Consider the following 21,472-nt stretch of genomic DNA (forward strand, 5'->3'; position numbering starts at 1 on the left):
TTTCTGGCTCCTTGCTTTGACCTGGCCCAGTCCCAGCTGTTGTGGGCGGCTGGGGAGGGAGTCGTAGTTTGGAGCTCTATCAAATACAGAAATAAAAAGCTTTAAAATAAATCCTTCTTTATCTATGCAGTAAATGTATGGGAATGTGTTAGCTACTTCCCCGTGGATACATTTTGATTATTGCAAACCATTTGGTATCATGAAAAATATTACACTCAGTAATTTTGTACAAATGAATTTTTTTGCACAGTAAAGTCCGTCTGGGGGCTGGTACAATGGTTTAACAGGCTAAGCCTCTGACAGTGGCACCAGTTCAAGTCCTGACTGTTCCACCCCCAATCCTGCTCCCTACTGATGCGCCTGGGAAAGCAGCTTGGGCTCCTGCACCCACGTGGAAGGCCTGTAAGAAGCTCCTGCTGTTGTATCAGTCCAGCTCTAGCCACTGTGGCCATTTCGTGAGTGAACCAGCAGATGGAAGAGCTGTGTCTTCTTCTTTCTAACTCTGCCTTTCAAATAAAAAAAGAAGTACGTCTTTTTTCTGCAAGTCCATCTGTGGAATGCGCATTCAGAATTAGACAGCCTCACAGGCTACGTGCATTCTTTATTTAGAAAGATTGGAGTTCCAGAATGTGCACCAATTTGCCCTCCTCCAACAAGGAACAAGTAAGTGCTCGTCCTCCACTTCCCTCTCCAACAGGCTTATCAAATGTGTGATCTTTACCGGCAAGCTAAGTGAAATGTGAGGTGACTCCAAAACACACAGCACCTATAATGGTCTGTTCAGGCTGGTGTAACACATGCCATAACCTGGGTGCCTCAATGGGTATTTTCTCAGTTCTGGATGCTGGAGGTCCAACCAGAAGGTTCCAGCTGATTGGGTTTTTGGCAAGGCTTGCAGCTCTCTTTCTGGCTTGCAGCTGGCTGCCTTCATGCTGCGTCCTCACATGGCCTTTTCTGGATGCTGTGAGGAGACAGCGAGAGTGAGAGAGAAAGAGAGAGAGAGAAAACACACTCTGATTTCTCCTCTTCATAAAGACATTAATCCTATTTAATTGGTCCCCCATCTGTGTACCATCATTCAACCCCAGTTCATGACTCTAAATACAGTGACACTTGGGGCTTGGCTTTGCCCCAGGAATTTTGAGAGGAACCACGCATTCATTCAGTGATACCTTACTCTATAGCAGAGAATTTCTACTGGACAGGGATCCCGCACTGGTGGGCCCTGACTGCAGGAGGTTCCATTTACAAATGTATGATGTGACCTCTGGCCCTTGCCCTGCCAGCACGGTGAGTCAGTCCCCTCCACCTCCCTGACAGTGCAGTAACAGGCATAGCTGCCCCACAGCCCTGCAGTCAGGGGAACAGGACTGGAACTCCAGGGCACTGCTTTGCTGGACCCGGCTGTATAGCAAGGCTCCAAGCGCTCAGTCCTTTTGCAGTCTGTGATGATTTCAACTTCCCATGGGTCCATCTCCCTTGTAAGACCAGGATTGGCCCGTATCGTAGATGTAAGAGTGACTTCTGAAGGAATTTGGAGCACATTTTGTATTGAGTTCCTAGCGGGGGAGAAATTTTATAAAGACGAGGGATGTGGGAGAAGTTTCCAGGTGGCGTCTCAGCTTGTTCCGCCTCAGAGGCGTCACATTGGAAAAAAGCCAGGGGAGTGTGCTGAGTGTGGAGGGACTTCCTGGGGGACCCACACATGGCTCAGCATCAGAGGACACCCTAGGGAACAGTTCCTGTGAGCACAGAGCGTGGGAGAGCCCTCAGCCACAGCGTGGGTCTTAACTGAACACCGGAGAATTCATGCTGGGGACGGAAACCCTGTGGTGTAAGGACTGCAGAGACCTACTGAGACAGAATGTAGCCTTGCAGCCTGGGGACTCCATGTTCTCTGCTCATGTAGCACAACAGCTTAGGATGTGGCTTGGGAGGCCAGCGTCATGGTGCCCTGGGTTAAGGCGCCGCCTGGGATGCTCCCATTCTGTATGAGTACCAGTTTAAGGCCCAGCAGCTTCACCTCTGGTCCAGATCCCTGTTAATGTCATGGGAAGCATCAGAAGGTGGGCTGAGGGATTGGGCCCCTACCACCCACAGGGGAGACCTAGATACGGATTCAGGCTCCTGGCTTTGGCTTGGCCCAGCCTGGTTGTGGCCATTTGGAGAGTGAACTGATGGTGGAAGATCTCTCTCTCTGTCTATCTGTAATTGTGCTTTTCAAATAAATAACTAAAATCTTGAAGAAAAAATGAGGCAAACTGCTAGTCAAGTTTCAAAGCTACCACCCTAATTCACATGCTTATTTTTTTGCTTGATTTTACTCTAGCTGAAAAAAATATATAACATTTGCCACCTTAATCATTTTTCAAATGTATTGTCATCTTCTTTGAATGGCAAAAACACTCAAAAAGATACAGAGATAGAGAGATATTTCTCACTCACTGGTTTACTTCCTAAGTACCAGTCACAGCCAACTGGACCAGGCCAAAGCCAGGTGCCTGGAGCACAGTGTGCGTCTCCCATATGGATGGCAGGGGCCCGGCTATTTGAGCCATGTTCCTCTGCCTCCCAGGGTTAGTAGGAAGCTGGAATCAAGCAGAGCTGGGATTCAAACCCAGGAATGCCAGTGTCCCAAGCAGCATCTTCACTGTTCTGCCAAATGCACACCCACAACCTTAACCATTAAAAAAAAAGATTTATATATTTGAAAGCAAAGTTACAGCGAGAGAGAAAGGAGCAGGGTAGAGAAATCTTCTAACCTTTGGTTTGCTCCCCAAGTGGCTGCAACAGCCAAGGCTGGGCCAGGCCAAAGACAGGAACCTGGAACTGCATCTGGGTCTCCCATGTGAGTGGCAGGGACTCAAGTACTTGGGCCATCCAGCAGGGAGCTGGATCAGAAACAGCGAAACCAGGGCTCAAACCAGTCCTCCAATATGGGTTGCTGGCACTGCAGGCAACAGCTTAACCCACAGTACTACAATGCTGGCCCCTGAGCCGTTTTTAAGTATACTGTCTTGGAGCACCAAGCAAATTCTCGTCGTCGTGTTACCATCACCACCATCTATCTCCGAAATCCTGTACCAATTAAACAGTACCTCCCCAACGCTCAACCATCACTCTGCTCTCTAACCCTGTGATTACTATTATTGTTATTATTTGAGAAGTGGAGAGACACAGTGGGCTCCCATGCTGTAGTTCACACCCCAGATGTTCCCAACAGCCAAGTCTGGGAACGGAGAACTCACTGCACATCTCCCACGTGAGCGGCAGCAACCCCATTGCTTGAGCCTTTACTGCTGTCTGCCAGGGTCTGCCTTGGGAAAACGCTGGGATCTGGAGGCCAGACCTGGGTATCAAACCCAGGTACTCTGACGTGCGAGTTCTGACTAGTAGGGTCAAATGCCCATATCTGGCTCTTCTGATTTGAACTGTGCTAAAATCTGCATGGAAGAGGAATCACCCAACATTTGTTTTTCTGTGGTTGTTTGGCTTTGCATAATGATTTCAAGGTTTCTCCATATTGTAGTGTGTGTGTCAGAACATTTTAAAGACCGAGTGCTTATACGTGTCTTCTGTGAATAACTGATCAAACGATAACCCCAGCGGCAAGTTTGTGTTCTGTTCTTCCTCGTATGTCGTCAGAAGTGCCATGCCAGACGGAGGAGCAAGGAGTACAATTCTTAGAAGCGAATAGATGCCTTCTGGCTTCCCATGTGTTATTGCAGGCAGGCCAAAAACTTTTGTCTACAAGGATTTGAGAGATCCTGTGGTGTCATACAATCATATTCTACCCAGGCTCGGGGGAGGGGTGGGGGGGGGGAGTGCATGGTAGCTCTGAAATGGCTCAAGTTCCATGGAGGTTCTGCTAACATGTAGTCTCATAAGCACCCAAAGAATTCTGAGGTACTGTGCAGGAAGGTGCTGTCGTACGTCTGGAGGATGAAGGGGCAGCGCCCAAATGAAGGAAGTGGATGCTGACCTTGGGGACCCACTTCAGTTATTTTCTGGACAGCCCTTTAGCCCTTTAGGATGATGCGTGTTAGAGGGGAAGTGGACACGTCATATTATTACCCACTCAAGTTAATGTTCAACCCTGCCTGGGATGAGATCTTCTTGTGCTTGGGCCACTTCAAATACCTTCTCATTCGCCTCAACTCTCAACACAAACACACAGATCCCCAGCCAGAAACTTTGGCCAGCACTAGAGCAAGTTTCACCAGTTTCCCAGTGCACCGTTTAAGGAGGCATTCTCTGTCTTGCAGAACCCTGATTATGGGGGTCCCCTTGAAGATTATGCTGCTTCGTCCTAGTTCTGGTCCCGGACCTGGACAGAAGCCCCGGATCACAGACACTGTGCTCGAGGGGGCCGACACACAAAGGATTCCTGGACCTTTGGCGTCTGGGAACAGCTGGAGCTGAGAGAAAAGGATAGAAGCAGGGAGTGAGGGAGGAAGCAGGGAGTGAGGGAGGAAGCAGGGAGTGAGGGAGGAAGCAGGGAGAGCTTGGGAGGAAGCAGGGAGTGAGGGGAATGCTTGGGAGGAAGTTAGCCAAGAGTGAGAGGTGTACAGATGGACCCCGTCACGTGGCTTCCCCTGGGCAGCGCTAAGACAAAGACTGCCTTCTTCAGAGGTGCAAAAAATGGACCTTTCTGTGTTCATGCCCTTGGTCCTTGAGTACCCATGATGCTAGATGCGCCATTAACTGTTCTAAGTTTGTTTCAGTTGGATTTTTTCCAGGTAAGAGACTTCCAGGAGCAGTCTTTAGACCCTATCTCTGGTAATGAAGTTTTCTTATTAAAATGCTTTGCTGTAAAGGTTAGCGCAGCAGACCTCTGTCCAGACCCTACACATGCCAAAGATCTTCAGGACTGCCCTTGATTAGAATATTCTGCCAGATAAGAGAAGGGGTATCACCGTGACCTATCATAAACACCTGATATTGTAGAACTAAGTTCTCTTGGCCACGCGGGTCCCTTCCGGAGGTGCCTGGAGACAGGGTGATAAAAGATCAGTCACATGGGCCCTCCAGGCCTTCGTGAGGAATCTGCCCTAGACCTGCTGAACTCTGGGCCTCAGGTGAGCTTTCCTGGTAGTCAGCACTCTATACAAGGCCATGCTGTCGCTCATCGCTGCGGGAGAAGTGTGTGCCATCCCTGGGAGAGGATGCCTGGTGTTTGCTCTGCAGCCCCCGACCTGGGCGCCTTTCTTCTTGGCTGATTTAATCCTTTCCCTGTAGTCAGCCATCACTGTGAGTAAGGTCATGAACTTTCTTACTGACTTATGTATTTTCATTTCTATCATTTGAGAGCCTGAGAGAGTGAGCTGCCGTCGGCTGGGTGTCCCACATGGGGTGACAGGGAGCCATTTCACGCTGCTTGTCGCGTTAGCAGGAAACGAGTGGGGAGCAGAGCTGGGACTCAAACCCAGTTAGCTCCAATATGGACATTGTAATCACTGGGTGAACTTTCTGAACTTAATGAGTCCTTCCGATAAACCCTTGAGGCTGAGAGTAGTTGTGGGGATCCCCCAGTGTGGTTGTCCACAGGAGGGAAGTAAAACACAGCTGACCAGGCAGACCTGAGACTGCTTTGGATCCACAGTGGCTTGAAGAAGTCCAGTGGCAGGCCCTTGTTGGTTTCCACCCTGGTCCTCCCCCGTGAGACTTTCCTTTCTGCGCTGAAAAAATTAAAGCCGCAGTAACAGGGTACTTCAGAAAGTTGATAAAAATGGAATTAAAAGACAAGTTCACTTTTTAAGAAAAAATATTTATTTATTTTTTTTAATTGGAAAGTCAGACTTACAGAAAGGAGAGACAGAAAAATCTTCCCAAACGACCACAATGGCCAAAGCTGAGCTGATCTGAAGCCAGGAGCTAGGAGGTTCTTTTGGATCTCCTGTGTGTATAGGGGTCCAAAGACTTGGGCCATCCTCCTCTGCTTTCTCAGGTCATAAGCAGGGAGCTGGATGGGCAGTGGAGCAGCAGGACTGGAACCAGTCACCATATGGGATTTTGGCGCTGCACGGGCTCCAGCCCTCTCCTGTTTTTGCTGTACAGTGGTCTGACACCTCCCCCTAATGCCACCTGCGGTATTTCTCAGCCTCAAAAGCCCAACACTGCAGCATGGTCACCGCCTGCCTTCATTCTTTCCAGCCATGTTTTCTGCATCTCATGAGCTGTTTGGGACAGTCACATTGTGTATCGCAGTGCCTAGCGTCAGGCCCAGCTCTTCCCTTCTCCATCCAGCTTCCTGCTAATGTGCCACCTAGGAGTCAGCAGGTGGGGACTCAAGCACTTGAGTGCCCACCTCACATGAGGAAGACCCAGAAGGAATTCCCAGCCCCAGATGCTGTGGGCACTGCAGGCATCTCTCCTGTCTGTCTCTGTTTCCCCGGCTTTCAAACACATCAAAGGAAAACAATAAACATTTCAACCCAGTGGCTTACCCATGGCAGAAGTTTGCTTTTTCTCCCACACGAAGGGACAGAGATAAGAAAATCCCGGGTTTCCACAGAACTCTAACCTGGAATCCACCTGTTTATAACTCGCCCCTGGGATATTCCTAAGGAGTGGCTTTGGTCTTCAGAGAGAAGCCGGAGTGCCTGGCATCACCACATCCCAGGCAGGGCGTGGAGGACTCGTCTCTGGCCTCCAGGAATTCCCCACCTCCATTCACCCCCCCAGGCCAAGGCTTAGCTCCAGGAAGGCTGGAAACTATACTTCCTGATGGAAACAGCTGTGAACCCAGCTCAACTTTGGGGATGCGAAGGGAAGGAGGGTTAGGAGATTCCAAGCACAGGCCACTAGTGGTCTCTGCTCCCACTGTCCTCACGTTTTCCCGTTTGCTGCTTCAGCCAGGGCCCATGTTGCACTGCTGTTTGCTGACAGAAATGGCTTGTCAGGTTTGGGTTATTGGTTGTGGTATCACTGTGTGTTTTCACATGCCCTTCCGTAGAGAAATAATTAGAGGCAGAAAAAAAATGGAGAAGGATAATCCATATCTTGAAGGGACCCCATACTCAATTTTTTTCCCTTTCTTCCTTCTCATCCATGTTCTTGGATTCTTTTTTATGCCCCTGGCGCCCCCTGATGGCCAGTGAAGAAACTATCTTCATGCAAGAGAAGTCTGTATTTATGTCCTTTCTCTTCCAAAATTTTTACTTCATTCCATGCCAGATGATCTTTCCCCCACAAACACCCTGTTTTCGTCTTCTTCCCTTCAAAATCTTGCTTGCTGTCTCCTGCTTACTGGGGTGGCAGCTGCAGCGAGGGTGCCTGACAGGCGCTAAATGCTCATCCTGGGGGATCATTCAGTTCTTGCAAGAACCCGATGTGCAAGTTTTAGTCCCGTCTTGTGGGAAAGGAAACTGAGGCTTGGCGTTTGGGTGGCTTTGCCAGGTACACAGCGCTCAGAGCGAGTAAGTGACCAAGCCCCAGGGGAAAGCTTTGCCCGGACTAACTGTGAGTGAGAAAAAAATTACACATTAGGAGAAGAGACCCAGGATGTCACGGTCTCTCCTTTGCCACATGTCTTTGGCTTAGGCCCAAAGATCATTTCTGTTTTTCTATCAATTTGTCTAATGTTTTCCATAGTTGTTGCTATTTTCTTTAAAGATTATATCTTTTTATTTGAAGAGCACATTTTGCTTTATTCTTTTTTTAAAAAAGATGTACTTATTTTTATTGGAAAGGCAGATCAGGTTTATGGAGAGAAGGAGAAACAGACAGAAAGATCCTCCATCTGCTGGTTCCCTCCACAAATGGCTGCAATGGCCAGAGCTGAGGTGATATGAAGCCAGGAGCCAGGAGCCTCCTCTGGGTCTCCCACATGTGTGCAGGTCCCAAGGCTTTAGGACAAACAGAACAAATTTTACAGAGAGAGAAAGAAGGAGAGACAGAAAGAGAAGGTCTTCCATCTACTAATTCACTCCCCAAATGCCCACGAGAGCCAGAGCTGAGCCAATTCAAAGCCAGGAGCCAGGAGCTTCTTCTGGGTCTCTCCGCAGGGGCCCAGAGAGTGGGACCATCCTGCTCTGCTTTCTCAGACCACATGCTGGGAGTTGGATGGGAAGTGGAACAGCCAGGACTTGAACAGGCAACCATGTGGGATGCCGGCATCACAGGCAGTGGTTTCACCCACTACATCACAGTACAGGCACTCACTGGTGCTTTTTTTTTTTTTTTTTTAAGATTTATTATTATTGGAAAGCCGGATATACAGAGGAGGAGAGACAGAGAGGAAGATCTTCCATCCAATGTTTTACTCCCCAAGTGAGCCGCAACGGGCCGGTACGCGCTGATCCGATGCCGGGAACCAGGAACCTCTTCCAGGTCTCCCACACGGGTGCAGGGTCCCAAACCCTTGCTTTCCCAGGCCATAAGCAGGGAGCTGGATGGGAAGTGGAGCTGCCGGGATTAGAACCGGCGCCCATATGGGATCCCGGCGCGTTCAAGGCGAGGACTTCAGCTGCTAGGCCACGCCGCCGGGACCTCACTGGTGCTTCTTAACCCAGGAAAGCTCTTCCAAAGCTGCCAAGTCTGTTTCCCTCTTCACTCGCCCCTCCCCACTTACTTAAACTGATGGAGGATAGGGCAAGATGTTACTGACTGAACTGGTCTTCCTAAGATTGCTGTTCAAGCCCTACCCCTGCCTTCTCAGTGGGACCGTATTTGGAAATGAGGCCCTAGCAGAGGTAACTCAGGCCCAAGGACACCCTAAGGATGGGGCCCAATCCAAAGTGAGCAAGAGGAAGAGACACCAAGATGGCCCTATACAGGAAGCACCCCAAGAAAGCACCCCATGAGGACCCTGTGAGGAGGCCTCAGGGATGCAGACCTGCCAGCATCTTGCTATCAGGCGTCCATCTTTCAGAATCACAAGAGATAAATGTCTGTTCAGAACCTCCTGTCACGAAAAAGCAAAAACTACCACAACAGAGAATAAACATCATAGGAACCTCTTGCCATCATAGCTGTGGCACACTAACAGGTGGGCATCAAGCTTTTTTTTTTCTCCATAGGTAACTCTAAGGTGCCCGTAATATGAGAATCGGGGCATATCTAAGCTGCGCTAGTAAGCGTGGTGATGAAGGCCAGCCTTGTGGCACAGAAGTGTAAGTTGCTGCCTATAGTGCTAGTGTTCCATTTCGGCTGGTTTTCAGAGTGCTGAGGTAAGAGTTTCCTCTGGGTCTCCCACACGGATACAGGGTCCCAAGGCTTTAGGGCCACCCTCTGCTGCTCTCCCCAGGCCACAGCGGGGAGCTGGATCAGAAGTGGAGCAGCTGGAACACAGACTAGCACATGTTTGGCATGCTGATGCTTGTATGCAGAGGATTACCCAGTGGAGCCATCACGCTGGCCCCAGTAAATACAGTGAGTTCTCTCTCATTCTGGGTTGGGTTCTGGAACTGAGAGTCTGCTCACCAGGTCCCCAGCCTTCTGTTAGTGTGGTGGACTTGGACGTGGTGTTGTGACTGTATGTGATGTTGAGCCCTTGTCCCGCATGTGATAGCAGTCCACTTCATGTCCAAACTGTGGAACAGGAGGGAGCCAACATGTGACGCTGCGGTTGAGATGCCATCATCCCGCACTGGAGGGAGTACCTGTGCTCATTTCCCTTTCTGGACTCCAGCTTCCTGCTAACGCAGACTCCAGGCGTCAGCAGTGATGGCTCAGGTGACTGGGTCCCTGCCACGTGTACAGGGGTACCTGGATTGCCTGTCAGGCTTCCCGCTTTGATCCCGCCTGGGCTAGGCTGTTGTAAGCATCTGGGCAGAGAGTCAGTCAGTCAATGTCTGTCTCTCTCAAATACACCTTGTCAAATGTAAGCTGAAATAAAGGCAAGCCCAGCAAATGACAACGATCGGAAAGCTTGTGAAGGAAGCTGGAAAGGCTCCCCTCCAGAGCTGCGGTGAATGCGCCTGCTGGCTCTGTGAGTGTGGGGAGCCGTGGCAGTGGCGTCGATCTGCTGCTGAGCCTCCTGTGGTGACGTTACAGATTGTACTGTCTCTTGAAATGTACTGTTCTGCCGTAGCCAAGAGGCTGTGTGCAGAGACACGATGACTCAGTGTAGTGTGGCGTTCTGGATGGGATCCCAGAACAGAAAGAGACAGCAGGTAATAACTAAGGACATCTGAACAAAGCGTTTGCTGTGGTTCGTAATGATGTGTCAATACTGAGCCACACGGACCTCATTCCTGTACCCTATTAATAGGGCATTTGGATGGGAGGTCTATTCAACTTTCTGTATTATCTTTGCAATATATATATTTTTGCAACTCCATTTAAAATAAAACATGAGGATAATAAAAAGATGACAGAATGTACTGCTATCATTTAAAATGTTTTTATAGTTTGTATGTGTGTGAATGATTTATTTACTTAGAAGGCCAAGGAATGAAAGCAAGAGGTCTTCTATCTGTTGCTGCTTTGTTTCCAGACGGCTGCACCGGCCAGGACCGGGCCACCCTGAAGCCAGGAGATTGGCATTCCATTTGGGTTTCCCACATAGCGGGTGGAAGAGAGGTCCAAATACTCCCTTTCCAGGCACGTTAGCAGAAAGCTGCATCAGAAGTGGAGTTTCTGATTAAACCATTGTGCTGATACTGTGCCACCAGTGGCAGCTTCAGCTTCTGGCTACAGTGTTAATATTACTATGGAAAGACCCATGTAAAAATGATTCTTCAAGGGGCTGGCATTGTGGCATAGTGGGTTAAGCTACTATCTCTGATGCTGGCATCCTTAAAGGTGCTGGTTCAAGTCCTGACTATTCTGCTTGTAATTCAGCTCCCTGTTGATGGCCTGGGAACACACTGAAAGATGGCCCAAGTGTTTGGGCCACTGCAACACTTGTGGGAGACCCAAGAGAAAGCTCCTGGCTTTGGTGAGGTCCAGAGTTGGCTGTGTGGCCATCTAGGAAGTGAATCAGAAGAGCTCTCTTTGGGTGTGTCTCCTCTTTCTGTAATTCTTTCAAGTAAATTAAATCTTACAATCATTTTTCTTTTTTTTTTTTAAAAGATTTTATTTATTTTTATTGCAAAGTCAGATATACAGAGAGGAGGAGAGACAGAGAGGAAGATCCTCCGTCCAATGATTCACTCCCTAAGTGAGTGCAATGGCCGGTGCTGTGCTGATCCGGAGCCAGGAGCCAGGAACCTCCTCCAGGTCTCCCACACGGGTGCAGGGTCCCAAAGCATTGGGCTGTCCTCGACTGCTTTCCCAGGCCACAAGCATGGAGCTGAATGGGAAGTGGAGCTGCCAGGATCAGAACCGGCAACCACATGGGATCCTGGCGCGTTCAAGGTGAGGACTTTTAGCCGCTAGACCACGCCGCCGGGCCCTAAAATCATTTTTCAAAACGGGAGCAAAATATAGCAAACTCCAGACATCAACAACCACCATGGAACTTGGTGTTGCACATGCTGGAGTGAGATCTTGTGTGTAAGGAACACAACCTTTCAGAGAAATGACTGTATTGTAGGTGTACGAGTCGTGTGAGGGAGATATGGGGTCACTAGACAGTGAGTTAATGTTTAGGCCAGCGGGATCTTCTGTACCCTGCAATGTAATGCTGTCTTTTTAACTGTGTTTGATAAGCCTACCTTCCTAAGTCACACCTTGTACACCTGGAACCAGGGTGCATGCTCTGGCTTGTTTTTATAGCCACTTGGACTGCCACTCTCACCTCATAAAAAGAGCTGGAGTAGGGGAAGGGTCATTGTTTACCTTGGACCCCACTCAGAGTTACTGCTCTCTAGTTTTGTCTTTCTTTGAGTAACTTGTGGCCTGCTTTTTCCCTGGGGGGCATCTACTCACACTGGCAAGTGAATGTGTGTTTGTTTCCTGGCTGTTAAATAAAACCTGTTCCACCTCAGACTTTTATCTCTTTATGAGGTGAGAAGCCAAATTGCACATGAATAGACTCATTGCCACATCAAAGGCATTGTTCCCCTTGATCTTTGCTGCTATGGGGGAAAACATTTTAAACTAGGTGTGTCTTCTCTGGTCACACTTGTGCTGCAGGGGCGATCTCAGCGGGTTAACGCAAGGATTCCCGTATTGGAGAGCCAGGTTGGGTCCTGACTGTTCCACTTCCAATCCAGCTGTCCACAAATGTGCTTGGCAGAGCAGAGGAAGGTGGCCTGAGTGCTTGGATCCCTGATGGGGATCCAGGTGCCTGGCTTCAGCCCAGCCCAGCCCAAGTTAGCCAGGGACGTTCTGACATCCGGGGAGTGAACCAGCGGATGGAAGATCTCTTTCTCTTCCTGTCTATCTGTCTGCCTTTCACATAAGTATATATAAAATAACTAGAACTAAGTGTCGTCCACATTGGATTGTGGGGGCACATTCCTGTGATGTAAGCATCTTTTCTTGAGCGAACATAGCTGGCAAGGACTGAAATGGTCATAAAATCCTCTTGGGTCACAGTTGGGAGAGACAGAGAGGAAGATCCTCCATCCAATGATTCACTCCCTAAGTGAGCGCAATGGCCGGTGCTGTGCTGATCCGGAGCCAGGAGCTTGCACAGAGTGAAGATGGTTGAAATAACCGACAAACTGATAGAACACGATCTTTGGGCACAAGTGAAAGACCTTTGGAAAAGCCGAGACAGTGACATTATCCTGGACCTCTTCTCCAAAATGTTAAAATTTCCACCCCCGCCTCCCCGCACAGGGGGTTAGTCTGGGCAGGGCAAACAGACTTTTTGGCTGAAGCAGGGAGCTGCAGACGGTAGAGCAAAGATGGTCAGGGCTGTGGGTGTGACAGTGGCTACAGCCCTGGGCACTCAGGTCCAACGATGAACTCCAGTGTAACCTAAGCCCTCGCTCAACCTCCAGACTGCAGCCAACACATGGCTCCTTTAATACTTTTCAGAACAAACAGCTCCCCCCCTTGGTGCCCAGAGGTGACTCGGCCTGTTCTCCAGAAGTCCCAGGCGTGGCAGGACAGGAGAGGCAGATAGATGGTTAGCGTTTAAAGTGGACAAGCCGGGCAACGCGGAACACAGACATGCCCGACCCGGAGAAAAGCGTCGGGGAACGACGCCAGCGCGCAGAGCGGTCACTCCCGGGGCGGAAGTGCGTCCCTAGAGCCTTTCTAGGAAAGTCGGAGGACCCAGCTCATCTGTGATCCCAGCGCTGAAGTGGGCGTGGCCTGCGGGCCCCGGGTCAGTCCTAGGAGTCCACTGGCGGGGTGGGGCTCGGGTCAGGGCGAGAAGCCGCGAAAGGCAGCGCCGGCCACGGAGAGGCGGCGGTCACGGCCGACCCCCTGCTCCTCGGGGCGGCGTGCGCTGATTGGCTGCACGGCCGCCCAGGGTACCGGAAGTGGCCGCTGCCCGTCGCCCGTGACGCCGAGCCCACGGCTGCTGGACCGGGAGCGGCCGAGCGGCCCTGAGAGCCCGAGGCGGGTGAGCACGGGGCGGCGCGGGCTCCTTCCGTCACAGCCCGAGGGGCGGGGTGGAGGGTGGGGAGAAGGGCGCCGGGCCCGCGGCCGAGCAGAAAGCCCGGTACAGCGCTTCAGACCGGCTGCTGACCTGGGCAGCTGTGTGACCTTGGCCTTCGGGGTCCCCCCTCCCCACCTGCAGAGTGTGGCGCTCGGACACTGCCCGGGGACGCTCCCCGCGCTGCTGTCCTTGCCTTGACAGCCGCGGGGGACGCGTGCTTGGGGTCCCCACGTTGGCACCCGTGGTCACTGTGGCTTTCCCGGGCATCCGCTCCTGAGTAAACCTAGGGGAAGAAATGATGGGTCGTGGCAAAACAACAACAATAACAACAACCCGCAAGGCCGCGTGGCCGAATGTGTCCTGTGCTCACAGACGGGGTATCCTATGGAAGAGGGGATGGGCTGGAGTGTAGAGTTCACAGAGCTCGCTTGATTGGGGGAACCAGAGGGAGGACAGAAGGAAGGAGGGTAAGAAAGCAGGACACACAGTGAATGAATGACATACACAGTTAGCCTGTGAGAGCGTCACAGATACGTCATATCGATAAGACAGCTACACATACACATTAGCATTTACCAGACGTCTTGGTTGTGCTGGACCCTCGGAATGCCAAGACTGGTAGGACGTCGTGGTAACCCGTGGTCCAGAGAAGGAAACTACTTACAGGTGCAAAGAGCTGTCCAGACGGGCTCGGTCTCGGAGAAGTCACAATGCACGGTGGGTCTGTGGTACTGCTGGAAGTGGAGAACCGCAACAAAGGTCTAAGCAGTAGGAAGCATTGGGACTACGGGAGCTCGCAGCACGGCTGCCGCTTACATCAGGGAATGGACAGTGTGGGACAGAACGCGGACCAGGGAACAGGCGTGAGTCACATGGACCGGGAGGGCATCCTGTGGACCTCGGGGAGCAGTACGCAGGAAGTGATAGGATAACAGTGGCATCCAGAAAGATGGGAGGGGGGCAGGCCAGCACACTGCTGGTGCATTGGACGGGGAGGGGACACTGTTTGCTGCAGATGTTGGCTAAGACTTTGGGGGAGGAGGCAGGAGTTGGCTGTTCTGAAGGCAGAGCATTTGTGTCCATTAAGATGCTTTTATCTGGAAGCAACAGAAATCCTCTCAAGCTGGCTTCACAACCATCATAACTGAAAGTCAGGAGCAATGGCGGCTTCTGGACCGATGCAACCTGGTGGCCCCGGTTCCTTCTCCCCTTGCTCTTCCCAACACTGCCCCCTACCTTCTTGGGTAAACTGCTGGCTGGATGGCAGCAGCAGGTCCAGCAACAAATGGATGTCTCCCCCTGTGGCTCCTTTGGGAGTCCCAGAGGCTCCCTGCAGCCCTCCTCAAAGGGTTGGCAGCGTGATCCTTTAGAAGTTTCATTTCTCATGATTAATTCACAGCTGGGAGTCTGCTGTGTACATCTGTATCTTGTGAATGATGCTGTCTGAGTGTGCTCTCCCGTGGTGTATTGAAAGGACAAACCCAGGTCTGTGAGCTAAGAACCCTGTTTTGACTTGTGGAGACCTAGTGTGGCTCTGCCTGTCATGCCCTAAGCTGAGCCCCCGGCTGGGGTCAACCTCTGCCCCTCTTCCTCTGTATCTGCCTTTTAGATAAATAAATAAATAATTTTTTAAATAACAAGAGAAATCAATATTGACATTAAAAAAAGAGAGATGACGATAAAAAGGAAAGGGCCAGAAAGGGAGTTGGAAGTGCTTGAAGGCTGACATTGCCAACTTGTGGGACTCTTTTTTGGCTGAATATTAGAAAAAATTATTCAAGACCATACATCAGGCTCAGCCCAATGGCTCAGAAGCTAAATCTTCACCTTGCAAGTGCCAGGATCCCATATGGGTGCCAGTTCATGTCCTAGGTGCTCCACTTCCTATCCAGCTCCCTGCTTGTGGCCTGGGAGAGCAGTGTAGGATGGCCCAAAGCCTTGGGACTCTGTACCCATATGACCTGGAAGAAGCTCCTGGCTCCTGGCTTCAAATTGGCTTAGCTCTGGCCATTGCGGCCACTTGGGGAGTGAACCAGTGGATGGAAGTTCTTTCTGTCTTTCCTGCTCTCTGTAAATTTGCCCTGCCTTTCCAATAAAACTAAATAAATCTTTTTTTTAAAGATTCATTTTTATTACCAAGTCAGATATACAGAGAGGAGAGACAGAGAGGAAGATCCTCCGTCCAATGATTCACTCCCCAAGTGAGCTGCAACGGCCAGTGCTGTGCCAATCTGAAGCCAGGAACCTGGAACCTCTTCTGGGTCTCCCACACGGGTGCAGGGTCCCAAAGCCTTGGGCCGTCCTCGACTGCTTTCCCAGGCCACAAGCAGGGAGCTGGATGGAAAGTGGAGCTGCCGGGATTAGAACTGGCACTCATATGGGATCCTGGTGTGTTCAAGGCGAGGACTTTTAGCCGCTAGGCCACGCCGCCGGGCCTGAAAACTAAATAAATCTTAAAGTAATAGGAAAAAGTATTTATATATTTTAAAAGAAGACCATTCTTCCCACTTCAGCTAGTACTATAGATGGAGAAGATGGGTAAATTCTTTGTGATGAAATCTTATAACTACACAGTTATAGTCATGTGCCATTTTCATAGATCTAGCAAAAAAGAAATCCAGTTTGGGGTATTCTTTCTTAACTCCATGGAAAAATGGGAGATGATACTAAGATAAAGAGCTGAAGACACTTCCAGCTCATTTTGAGGGGTAAAAAGAATTTCTAGGACTTTAGGATTCTAGGAGGAGTTTGGGGTCTTTCTGGGTGTGAGGAGGCAAAGTGTTACTAGGGCTGGATTGGTGGGTGAGTGGAGAGACCCCAGAGTTAGAACATGGTGGTACCTAACCTTGTGTGGATGACTGGAGGCTGGCACAGGAGGGGTGTATAAAGATCACTCCAAAAATTGCCACTATACTGTCTCTGACTCTTTCAAGCTGTTTTGACTGATTGCTTGACACCTCTGGGTGGATCTTTTGAAACTAGTCTTGGGTGAAGCACAGGTCGTCATCATCTTCCCTCCTAAACTGGTTGCTCCTCCATCACTCCCAGTGTTGACGAGCCTATCATTGCCATCCCTGAAGTAAAGCACGATTGGGCACCATTGTTTACTCCTCCAGCTTTCTCACACCTGTTCTAATCATATCCCAACTCCTGTAGAATTTAACATCTTAAATACTTCTCTAGCATTTATCCTCATCCTCACTCCTGCTGCTACCGTACTGACCTCCTTAGATTCGGCTTAATAAAAACAGGGTCTGGCGCAATGACTCAGTTGCTAATTCTCCCCTTGTAAGCACTGGGATCCTATATAGGCACTGATTCTTGTCTTGGCTGCCCTGCTTCCCTTCCAGCTCCTGCTTGTGGCCTGGGAAAGCAGCAGAAGACGGCTCAAAGCCTTGGGATCCTGCACCCACGTGGGAGACCCAGAAGAAACTCCTGGCTTCAAATTGGATCAATTCAGCCCCGTCGTTGTGGCTATTTGGAAAGTGAACCAGCAAATGAAAGATCTTTTCTCTCTGTCTGTCCTCTCTGTAAATCTGGCTTTCCAATTAAAATAAATCTTTAATAAATAAATAAATAGATTTATTTCTTTGAAAGGCAGAGTAAGAGAGAGGGAGAGAGATTCTCCATCTGCTTGTTCACTGTCCAAATGGCTACAGCAGGCAGATCTGCTCCAGGCTGAAACTAGGAGCCAGGAGCTGCTTCTGTGTCTCCCAGGGGCTCAAAAACTTGGGCCATCTCTCATTGATTTCTCAGGTGCATTCACAGGGAGCTGGATGGGAAGAGGAGCAGCAGAGACTTGAACCAGTACCCAAAGGGATGCCAGCATTGTAGTTAGTGGCTTAACCTGCTGTGTCACAGCACTGGCCTCTCAGGTTACCACTGCTGTACGGCCATTAGTAGTAGTGGGCATCTACATAAAGAGCTAACCTGGCCAGGGGTCTTGTTGCTACTTCACTTAAAAACCATGCAGCACTCTGCACTGTCTAAAGGATGAGGTCCTCACTTGAGCATCTGCCCTTGAGTGTTAACACAGGCACTGTTGAGAGGACTGGACTCCGATTTGCTGTGTTGTACAAAGACGTGGCTGCAGGCAGAGGGCCACTTCAGCATCAGCTCTGTAGTATTACGACTCCCCCTGAATGGAGGTCAGGCTTATTCTCCTAGCATTTACTTATTCTCCACTTCTGTGATGGAGACAGCCAAATCCCCAGGGCAGGAATACAAAAGGCCAAAGCTGATTTCTCTCTTCAATAAAAGGAATCCAGAGTCCAGCATTCTAACGCTGGTTTGGTAGTCCGTGGAGTCACATGAAGCCAGCTTCCTTCCAGTTCTGATCCCTGGTCCAGGGTGTAGTCAGGATCCAGAATAGCGGCCCAACCATCACATCACACCTAAGGAACAGTGTGGGAGAAGAGAATAAAGAAGTGCACCACCTCAGCCATAGAAAATGTCCCAGTAGACTTTCGTTTTAATCTGGTGGGTTTTTTGTTTGTTTCTTTTGGTTTGGTTTGATTTTTGTTTTCCAGCTACAAAGAAAACTTAGAGAATAAAGCGTCAGTGATGGGCGTTGAGTACGGCTTTTACGGTGCCTTTCATATAACCACATCCCACATTGGAGTACCCGAGCCTGAGCCCCAGTTCTATTCCCCTTCCCAGCTTCCTGCACCCTGAGGGGCAACTGGTGAGGGCCCAGGTGCTTGGATTCCAGCCACCCACATGGGAGACCCAGGGGGAGCTCCTGTCTCTTGGCTGCATCCAGGCCGGGTACTCAGTGTTAGAGGCATTTGAGGCAGTGCCCTAGTGGATGAGACAGCTGCCTATCCTTGTATTTCAAATCAATAAATCAAACTAATCAAGCATTCTTAAAAGGCTACAGCAGGTTGAATAGAGAAATCAGAGAGGAAAAAGCAGGTAACAGCAAAGAAATAAATAGAACTGATTACAATTCAGAAATTGGCTCGCCTATGGAATCATATCACACAGTAAAAAGTTAAATAAAAATTAAAAAAAAGAAATGTGTTCATGTACACATGGATATGAAACCTGTAATACAGGTGGCATTTTTAAACAATAAGGAAGGAAATTATTTGAGTTCCTGGTTCTTGGCGTCCTTCTGGTCCAGCCTTGCCCACTGTGGGCATTTGGAAAGTAAAACAGTAAATAAAGGAGATATCTCTCTCTCTCTCTCTCTCTCTCTCTCTCTCTCTCTCTCTCTCTCTGCCTTTCAAATAAATAATACCAAACATGAAAAAGATGTTAATTCAACTGCATATTTAATATATGGTACTGATATAATTAACTAATTGTCAGGAGAAAATTAAAGCTAGAACTCTATTTCCCCCAGTTGTAGGGAGCCCAGGATAGTGTCTCCCACAGCTGATGTGTCACTCTGTCCTCCCCTGCTCTGTTCTCTGTCCTCTGCTGCTGAGGGCCTCAGGAGTGGACAGAGTGCTTCTCCTTACTGCTCATTTTGTGGTGACTTCCTCTGCAAATCTGAGTTCTAGCAACTTTTTTTTAGTTTTTTAAAAAAAGTTATTTATTTTAATTGAAAAAGTTACACAGAGAGAGAGAAAAAGAGAAAAAAGGAGGGACAGAGGAGAGAGAGGTCTTCCATCCGCTGGTTCACTCCCCAGATAGTTGCAGATTTGCTGCAACTGCCAGAGCTGAGCCGATCCGAAGCCAGGAGCCAGGGACTTGTGGGTCTCCCAAGTGGGAGCAGAGGGCCATCCTTCACTACTCTCCTCCCAGGCCATTAGCAGGGAGCTGGATGGGAAGTGGAGCTGCTGGGATTAGAACCGGCGCCCATATGGGATCCCGGGGCGTTCAAGGCGAGGACTTTAGCCGCTAGGCCACGCCGCCGGGCCCTTATTAGTATATCTTTATCATTCGTTTCCTGTTTCTCCCCATAAGTGTCTTCTCTACTCTTTTTCTCTCACTCTTTGCCATTGGCATCTTGTCTTCAGTGTGTCCACCATGATCCTGCATCAGTGTCCTGTCATCTGCTGTCACCGCCGCTGCCTGAATGCCGCCAGAAAGAGCTGTGCCCAGCTCGGTGTCCCTGTGGCACTTGCTTCCTTGAGGCATGCCAGGACCACTTCACCTGCTTAACCTCTCTCATTGCAGATGGTGAGATGGGGACTGAGGACAAGAAGGCGATTCCCAAGGAAGAAAGTCCTGAAGAACACGAGCCACGTGGGTCAGTGTTAGAGAAAGTCCCCAAGGTGGTTTACCCAGATGGCAGGTTGGTAGCAGCCTGTGATGCAGACATAGCAGAAGGGCATCTGAGAGAGTCCCCGGAAGAGATGATGGAGCAGACGTCTGCCCGTAGCGGAGACTTTGCATCAGGCTTGGTTGTCTTTAAGAAATCACCCTCCAGTGAGCATCAGGAGAGTGAGGGAGGCTGCAGTCCCTGTCCCAACCTGGTGATACATCAGGGAGCTGCGCTAGCAGAGGGCGCTGGGACATTGGTTCCCCCTAGCCCAGACTTCATAGGGAATTTAGAATGCAGCAAAACACCGAGAAGTTCTGTGGCAGAAAAGCCCCATACATGCAAAGAATGCGGGAAAGCCTTTAATCAGAACTCACACCTCATCCAGCATATGAGGGTTCACAGCGGAGAAAAACCGTTTGAATGCAAAGAATGTGGAAAGACCTTTGGCACGAACTCAAGCCTTCGCAGGCACTTGAGGATTCACGCTGGAGAGAAGCCCTTTGCGTGTAACGAATGCGGGAAGGCCTTCATCCAGAGCTCCCATCTCATCCACCACCACAGAATTCACACTGGAGAGAGACCGTATAAGTGTGAGGAGTGTGGCAAGGCTTTCAGTCAGAATTCAGCCCTGATTCTGCACCAGAGAATCCACACCGGCGAGAAGCCTTACGAATGTAACGAATGTGGGAAGACCTTCCGGGTCAGCTCCCAGCTCATCCAGCACCAGAGGATCCACACGGAAGAAAGGTACCACGAGTGCAACGAGTGCGGCAAGGCCTTCAAGCACAGCTCGGGCCTCATCCGACACCAGAAAATTCACACTGGAGAAAAGCCCTATCTGTGCAACGAATGCGGGAAAGGCTTCGGCCAGAGCTCGGAGCTAATCCGGCACCAGAGGATCCACACGGGGGATAAACCCTACGAATGTAACCAGTGCGGGAAAACCTTCGGCCAGAACTCGGAGATTATTCGCCATATTAGGATCCATACTGGCGAGAAACCCTATGTGTGTAAGGAGTGCGGGAAGGCCTTTCGGGGGAACTCGGAACTTCTGAGACACGAGCGAATTCACACCGGGGAGAAGCCCTATGAGTGCTTTGAGTGTGGAAAGGCCTTCAGGCGGACCTCTCACCTCATCGTCCACCAGAGGATTCACACGGGAGAGAAGCCCCACCAGTGCAACGAATGTGCCAGAACCTTCTGGGATAATGCCGGGCTGCTCCTCCATCAGAAAATTCACATCGGAGAGAAACCTTATGAATGCAGTGAATGTGAGAAAACCTTCAGTCAGCATTCCCAGCTGATCATCCATCAGAGAACCCACACGGGCGAGAAACCTTACGAGTGCCAAGAGTGTCAGAAGACCTTCAGCCGCAGCTCTCACCTTCTCCGACATCAAAGTGTTCACTGCATGGAGTGATGTGTGAGAGAGGAGAGCTGCCCGTGGGGAGGCTGGAGTCACGCTTAACTCACTTGTTTGGAAGGCCGTGAATAGACAGAGCTTCCTCTCTCCTGCCGCTGAATTTATTATATTATTATTATTATTATTATTATTATTATTATTATTATTTTAAACCATTTGTCCCAAAGTGTGAGGCACTTTTTTATCAACCATTCACCTGGAAGTTTGAGTGTACCAAGTTAATTCATAAAAACTGTTTGAAGCCTTAATTCTTTTCTGTCCTTCTTTACTTCCCTTCCCTCCACCCCCAACACACACAATGGCTCATGTGACATCAGTTCATACTAGCCTGGATTCTTACTCTGGGGGCACAGTGGGGGACACAGGATTCCACCACCTCCTAAAAAGAGTCAAT

General features: G+C 49.8%; 1 protein-coding gene across 1 annotated transcript; it reads left to right on the forward strand.

Moving 5' to 3' along the window:
• Positions 1-13,071: 13,071 nt before the first annotated feature.
• ZFP3 (ZFP3 zinc finger protein) lies at positions 13,072-21,210 on the forward strand. The gene is made up of 2 exons (XM_058676345.1): positions 13,072-13,405; positions 19,568-21,210. Exon 2 carries the CDS (start codon positions 19,576-19,578, stop codon positions 21,073-21,075), a length of 1,500 nt encoding a protein of 499 aa, XP_058532328.1. The 5' UTR covers positions 13,072-13,405; positions 19,568-19,575; the 3' UTR covers positions 21,076-21,210.
• Positions 21,211-21,472: the final 262 nt, after the last annotated feature.

Source organism: Ochotona princeps, chromosome 17 (assembly GCF_030435755.1).
Source record: "Ochotona princeps isolate mOchPri1 chromosome 17, mOchPri1.hap1, whole genome shotgun sequence".
In the NCBI taxonomy this organism is placed as follows: Eukaryota; Metazoa; Chordata; class Mammalia; order Lagomorpha; family Ochotonidae; genus Ochotona; species Ochotona princeps.